The 7,774-nt window shown below is 37.7% G+C and overlaps 1 protein-coding gene across 1 annotated transcript in view; it reads right to left on the reverse strand.

Moving 5' to 3' along the window:
• Positions 1–7,774, reverse strand: part of LOC107293453 (dynein heavy chain 5, axonemal) — an 89,612-nt gene that overhangs the window by 23,622 nt on the left and 58,216 nt on the right. Inside the window, exons 29-33 of the mRNA XM_015822605.1 lie at positions 6,408–6,557; positions 3,851–4,096; positions 2,942–3,161; positions 1,387–1,592; positions 687–890 (exon numbers count right to left, since the gene is read on the reverse strand). Coding sequence (XP_015678091.1) covers positions 687–890; positions 1,387–1,592; positions 2,942–3,161; positions 3,851–4,096; positions 6,408–6,557 — 1,026 coding nt within the window. The remainder of the gene's footprint in view (positions 1–686; positions 891–1,386; positions 1,593–2,941; positions 3,162–3,850; positions 4,097–6,407; positions 6,558–7,774) is intronic.

The raw sequence follows: 7,774 nt of genomic DNA on the forward strand, positions 1-7,774 counted from the left end.
TACATATACATATATAATAAATGTTTATAAATGTGCCCATATATGTATCTTTCAAAAGATATCAACAAATAGTAACATTTCAGAGAATTCTTCATTTATACAATATGTTTCAGGAAATTGTTACCTAAGGTGAAAGAATAATTATCTAACTTAACACTTATACGGTGCTTTGAAATACAGAAGATAATAGTTCAGTTCAACTGTAACATTGATACTATATCTTTTATTTATTTATATATTATATTTGTAAGCGGCTCATCAGCAATAGTCTTCTTTGTGATCGTAAAGCATCATTCTCCCACCCCATTTACATTGTTATGACTGAAGTATTGAAAGGAAATTCATTGTCACTGACATCAAGACAAAGGCGATTTTTAAAACAAGAATTTCCAGATGTTCACAAATGTCTTAATCACAAGTATCTCGGAGGCTGGGAGGCAGCAATTCAATCTACCTACCTGGAAAATTATTAATTTCTCAGTTCCTTCCATATTTTGGTATTAATTTCTTTACATTAAAGTATCCTTCGTACATATATTCAGAGTTCTTGTCTGCAAATTCTATACAGGGAGTCTGATTAAGGAGGAAGTATACTAGAGCACTGTCCTTGTGAATGAAGAAAGCTTTTGATTTATTAACTTCAGCTTAGCCTTAAGTTTTCCTTTTATTTGCTAATGATAACAAACCTGTATGTAATGCAGGTACTGATCCACCGCAGTACACTTGGGTATATTGTATCCTTTGAAAAATGAAAAGTCTTGACTGAACATGTTTTCACTGAACCACACTTTAGCAAATGTGTTAAGGAGCCTTTTGTCATAGTCATCTGTAACCCTTCCACCATACTGAATTTCCCCAATCATATAACGAACAGTGTTCCAGGACACCCCCTGAAAAAAAAATATGGTATGTTCATGCAACCGTATACTAAAATAAGTGTAAATGTATATCAATCAATCAATCAATCAATCAGAATAGAACTGGAAGGGACCTTGGAGGTCTTCTAGTCTTCTAGTTCATGTGCATATGAAAGATCTGAAAATTCCTCTGCATGTATTATCTTATTCTGAACTAGACTGAGTCAAAAATAGTTCCATTATTAAATTGTAATCCTCCCCCAATATACTTTGCTATCTCTCTCTTGTTTTTAGCTATCTTCTTTCTCTTCCAACAGCATATCATAGCCATCCAATATATATTACATCTGGTATCAGGACAATCCATTCTCACCTCTAAATCTAATCTAGTGAATTTAATGGCTGTTTAACATAAAAGGTTAATTGACTATATTACACTGAGTGAAGATTGGTTGACAACAGTGTAAATTATTTCAAGTTTCATATATGCTGCTGGAGATTTATTTCCAGCCAATTAGTGCCAATTAACCTTTTTGATGTCCATGTCATCCAAATGGTTCTGAACAAACTGTACTGTGGCATTGAAATCAGCTTGGTTGAATTCATAAGGAATATTCCATCCTAGAGGTCCAAATTTCCTTCTCTCCTGAACAGTGGAATGGAGGAAGGCCACAGCATACAAGATTGGCTTCCACTGTACCATGTTGCTGATGTCCAAGAGATCTTGATTCACACCTGTAACAAAGTCATTGACCATTATAAACAAACTTTCCTATAAAGCCCTTTATGAAAAGCTTTCTGTTTTATTTTGGCTTTCTGGAACTGCATTTTTCCTCTGCAATTCCCATTTAATCATAACTTCTATAACCGTGGTGGTGAACCTATGGCACAGGTGCCAGAGGCGGCACTCGGAGCCCTCTCTGTGGGCACACGCGCCATCGCCCCAGTCCTAGGCCTTCAGCTGGGTTTTATAAAACCTTTTCACTTTAGGCCTCCGCCGCAGTGTGCAAAAAAAAAAAAGGTTAAATCAGTCAATTTCAACTTCTCGCGGAAAAAAAAAGATCTTGCAAAGTTGGAATTGACTGATAGAACTTTTTAGTCCCACCCAGTCTGCCGTTACCACTGCAGCCACGCCCACCCAATGGGCCACGCCCATCCAATGGGCCATGCCCACCCGGCACTCGACGATGCATAAGTGGGTTTTGGGTTGCAGTTTGGGCACTCAGTCTCTAAAAGGTTCGTCATCACTGTTCTATATGATAGTTGCTTATAGAAAAAATAATATTATATTTCTCACATATATGTTGTACTTGAAAAGAATAGTCATACATAAGTATCAAAGCAAATTCTCCAAACCAGGGGTGTCAAACTCGCAATGTCACGTGATGTATCATGACGTATCATGACTTTTTTTCCATTGCCGGCAATGGATTGGGCGTGGCTTCAGCATGATGCATCCAGCCCACGGGGTGGCAGTTTGACACCCCTGCTCTAAACCAATCACAAATCTTGAAGTAATGGAGCCGCTGTGGCGCAGTGATTAGAATGCAGTATTGCAGGCTAATTCTGCTGACTGCCAGCAATCGATCTTGACTGGCTCCAGGTTGACTCAGCCTTCCATCCTTCCGAGGTTGGTAAAATGAAGACCCAGATTGTTGGGGGCAATATGCTGACTCTGTAAATCGCTTAGAGAGGGCTGTAAAGCACTGGGAAGTGGTATATAAGTCTAAGTGCTATTGCTATTGCTAATATATATGAATGAAAACACTCAGTAATTTTTTTTTAATATTCTGCTGGTATTCATTTTCAATAGTTAGTCAGACATGTTCTAACTGATAATTTACTGACTAGCAAATGATTATAACATCCAGCTATTTATAGGCATGCCTATAGCCATTTATATTATATTTAATATATGTTTAAAGTAGAAAATCCAGTACAAATTGACTGATCAAAATACTCCAAGCACTCTTAAGATCATTCAAGGTATATGATTTTGTCTCACTGAAAACAGAATAAAATATCCAATTCTATGGGGAAAATTTATGAAATATCTGTAAGACAGCTGAGGCTCAGTCGCTCACCTCCATACGTTCTCTTCAGGCCAGCTTTAAGTCCCTGGGGAGGTTCATTGGTGAATTTTATAGACATTTGTAGAAGGGTGATAGGAAAGTGTTTGTGGACCTCTGTAGTCATCCACAAGCGAAAGGCCTCATGAACTATCTCTGTTTCCACAACAGTGTCCATCAGCTCATCCATAAAGTCAAGACCCAAGTGGCAGTTCTGCAAAAGGGCCCATCCACCCTAAGAGAAGAAGATTTTAAGAGACATGCAGCTGGGTTTATTATTCCCTTTGGAAGTCAACACTATGCATTCAGATTATTGTTGCCTTCCAATGATATTACAATTCACAGTTCCTCAGTGCTGACACAGTATTTTACAAATATATCATAATGAGTTTCTAGCTCTAAAGGTATCTGAAATATAGCCAATAAACTAAGAATATGAAAGAATTCCATGGATCCTACTTAGAACAGATTTTTTGTGGTAGGATGAATGCTATCTTGTACATATCCAACTAGCATAATCTTTCACTCAACATCTTCAACAATGATCAATTTTATTTTGAAAATGAAATTCAACAAAGTAACAACAAATCCGCAATATAAATGTGTTTCACACAAGCAATATGTATTCCTGAATGCTCCCAAATATAAACATGTATCGGATTGTGCCTACAATTTAGCAATATTTTTGAATCATAATATATGGAGCAATTGATTTAAAAACATAATATATTTTTTATTTTCAGAATGCTACTGGCTAGAAATAATCCTGTTTTGCTCTTTAGAAATAAAAAGACAAATTCTATCCGAAAAAACAGCTATTAGGTATGCTATATTCATGTTTAGCTAAGCTTCACTAGTAATTTGTAATATTCTATTTTTTTTTTAAATGCCCTATACCAAATTAGCATGGAAAAGTTGCCTTACATGAGCCATAGTTTGCTGCAGGAGTTTACGCGCATGGACTTCTTGTCCCTGACCCATAGAAACGTAGCGTGTCTCAATTTTCAACCTTTTCCCCAAAGCAATGATTGAATCAGTAGGATCAGAGCCCATTGACAGGAAGCAGATGAGAGGTGTGCGTGGATCAGATTCTTCCCAAGTCTTCTCCAAATCTAAAATGACCCCTTCTGCATATTTTTCTCCCATGGTATCCATAATGTACTTCCTAGCCTAATTTTAAAAAAGATATACAGTATATTAAGGTTTTATTTGTATTTAATAGGAAAAATGCAGGGACTTTGGAGACAAAGCATTTAGAGAAGAATTTGCAGGATATTTGATCGAACATGAATGTACAATAAACCCATTAGAACATTACAGAAGTATGGTGCAAATCTTATTATACCATGTGAGCAGTAGTATTGTGTATATATAACTACTAAGTGTTCATATTATTTAAAATAATGTCTGCAGGATTCTCACTAAACTTTAATAAGCATAAAGTGCCTATAGCAGTATTTGCATTTCAGCATTCTCATTGAAAACAACAGGACAAATATCCAATTTGTAAAGCTGGGATTGAAGCCAAATGGTATTCATTTGCTGATATAAGAAGAACAATCTCAATCCCTTCATCACAAATAACACTGAGATTTACTGGAAAGCAGTGTACAATTACTACTTTCCCCAAAGCTAATGTTTTGCAATGTCCCTTTAAGGTTCATTCATTTCTCGGAGATTTTCCACAATACAGTGATATCCCTGGCCATGTAGACACTACTGTAGGTTTAAGGGAAAGCCTAGACCTCAAGAAAAACATTCTTTCCATCCATAAGATCAAGAGCTGGTTTTGGAAATGCAGCCCTTGGAAAATATTATATATCTCACCAGCATTCAGTGCCATTGGTTATAGAATCTTTTTGGACTCCTGAATCGGTTGGGAGTTCAAAGAACCATTTTACATACTGGCGTATGGTCTGGGAATGGGCAATAGAAATGACTAGGCAAAACATTCTATACAAACCTGAGGCATTACTATTAGGAATACTAGAGGAAAATGTAAATAAAGAGGACACATATTTAATTATTCACGTGGTTACAGCGGCAAGGATACTATTTGCTCAAAAGTGGAAAGCAATGGAAGTACCGAGTAAGGAAGTACTAATAAAGAAAATTATGTATTGCGCAGAACTAGATAGGATAACTAAAAGATTAAAAAAACAGGAAGAAACAGAATTTTATCAAATATGGAATAAATTTTATAGACGGAGGGAAAAAAATGGAGGTCACAAATAAAGAGATAATTTAAGATAGAGACCAGAAATGTATAGTTTGTATATACTGTAGATATATTATATGTAATTAATGTATAATATGGACTGAGATGTCAGTCAAAGACGATTTACCATGTTCAATGTTTTTAATTCTTTTTCTTTGTACTCAATAAAAACTTATTAAAAATTAAAAAAAGAACCATTTTACAGTGGTTCAATTCCCATCAGAATAAAAAGATCTAACTGATATTAATGGATGTTGAGCGACTGAACCCTTGATCATCCCTGTATGGGGTGCCAGAAATCTTGATATTTCCCTTCACATCACTTAATATCTATGTGAAATTGATGGTTGAGATCAGGTATGAGACTGGGGTGAGGTATCAACAATACCCTAATGATATCTACTTGCATGTCTCCATCATGGGGCTGGACCAGACTGCAAGTTCTTACTCCTGACTGAGGTTGAAATTGAATCTTAGGCAAATTGAAATTGAATTCTAGGCAAGAGTAACTTATTATTTATTTCAGAAGCTATTAGATTTGGCAGAGACTCCCCTCCCCACCATCCCACATACCACACCCTGACCCTGGACAAGTTTACAAGATTCTCACTAAAGGAACAGATCTATTTCTTGAGAATTATCCTGGATTCATGGATTCTACTTGATTAGCAAGTGGAGATTGTAGCCTAGGGAAACTTTGCCAACCTTTGGCTGCTGTACCGGCTCTTTTTGGGAGGTACTGGCAATAATAACCCATGCCTTCATTACCTTGAGATTGAATTACTGCCACATATTTTATTGGAAGCTACCTTTGAACTACCAGGAAAGTTTATTTTTTACAGTCCATATGCTGGTAGGTTAGAACATTTCAACAATGCAACATCAATATTGTAGATACTGCATTGCTATCAGTGTGCTTCTGAATACAGTCTGAAATGCTGGCTTTGATCTCTAAAGTTTTGTATATTTTAGATCCACGTTGCTTTATCTTCTCCGGAATCTGGAGGAACTAAAATGTGCTGCTTCTGTGGCAATAGAAGAAGAATGAAATAAAATGATAGCCTCATGAATGTACATGTTGGAAAGGTGAAGCAGTCCTCCCTTCAAACGACTCATGGAATTGTGTTTGTGTATGTGTATACAGTAACTGTATATGTTATGCATAACAACCATAAAGATGCTCTTCACCATATTCTATTATTAAAACTTTCATACATTCAGGTTTCAAGTTAGAACTGTCTAACCTAAAGCATATATACCTACCTGAGCAATAGTTCTGTCGGGACACCAAGACCTAGTAAGGAGGAGACGTCTGAAGCAGTCCAGAGCTTGATCATAGCCACTGGGAACCAGTTCTTCTTCTGGTTTTTCCTTATCAAACCAAATTTTCCACTGTTTTTCTGTCCGTGAGATCTAATAATATAATACAATGGGAGTATCATATTCCACAGGAGTCATCAATACAGCCCCCTTTTCCTGATTTGAAGACAGACTGCTTATCATTTGTTAAGGACATCTCTCATGTTGGAGTGACCATCTTGGGGCCAGTCTGCTATTGAGATGGATCAAGGTGATCTGGCAGGACAATGTTTTCCACAGGAAAATGGAAGAAAACCCCTACCTACATGAACATTCTGTGCCACATAGAAGTGTCTTTGGATGGACAGTGACCTATTAAGGTTTAACCAGCCATTGAAGGACCACCCATTCCCATCAGTCAGAGAGTTCTGTGCTCCTTGGCTATATTAGCAGTAGTTGCAAAACAACCCAAAATTTGGCTTGGGTGACAAGTTTTCCCTTAAGGGGGTGAGGGTGTTGGATTGTCAAATATTAACTTAATGGCAGACCAAAATATATCTTCAAGATTGTTATTCCTATCGGTAAACGCTGTCAGCTTAAAATGCACTGTGCAGGCCGTCACAAGGAAGATTCTTCACCTTTTTGGCCCTTAATTCTGTGCTTACTAAACAGCACAATCACCAACACAGCAGCAGCAGCAGCTGTCTCCTGTGAGGGCAGCAGTTCTCATGGCCTCCCGAGGCAACAGATCGTGAAAACAGATCGTGAAGAGGATGTCTAGTGTCCCAGACAATCACAGACCCTGCTCAAGCAATGCTTATGTGCTATGTCATGGATGGAAGGGAGGGCACTGCCAATAATCTTTTCAGCCATCCTTACTACTCTGCACCGCCTTCCTGTCTGAAGCAGTGATGCTTCTAAACCAGACTGATGCTGTATGACAGGATGCTCTTGATCGTCCCTCTGTAGAAAGTGATACGGATAGGAGAAGGAAGATGTGCTTTTCTCATGCAACGCAGAAAATGCAGGCACTGCTGTGCCCGCTTCACCAGTGTCTCACTATTGAGTGGCCAAGTCAGCCTACTTGTTAACTGCATACCCAGGAATTTGATGCTGGTAACCATCTCCACATGTGAATCATTAATGCACAGAGAAGTGTGGCTGTGCCTTCCTTTTCTGAAATTGACAATGATTTCTTTAGTTTTTCTAGTGTTTAAAACTAGGCTGTTTTCCTTACACCAGTTCACCAAACCATCAACATCCTTGCACTAAGCACCCTCATTGTCATCATGAATAAGGCCCACTACTGTTGTATTATATGCGAACTTGTC

Source organism: Protobothrops mucrosquamatus, unplaced genomic scaffold (assembly GCF_001527695.2).
Source record: "Protobothrops mucrosquamatus isolate PMUCROS unplaced genomic scaffold, P.Mucros_1.0 scaffold1621, whole genome shotgun sequence".
In the NCBI taxonomy this organism is placed as follows: Eukaryota; Metazoa; Chordata; class Lepidosauria; order Squamata; family Viperidae; genus Protobothrops; species Protobothrops mucrosquamatus.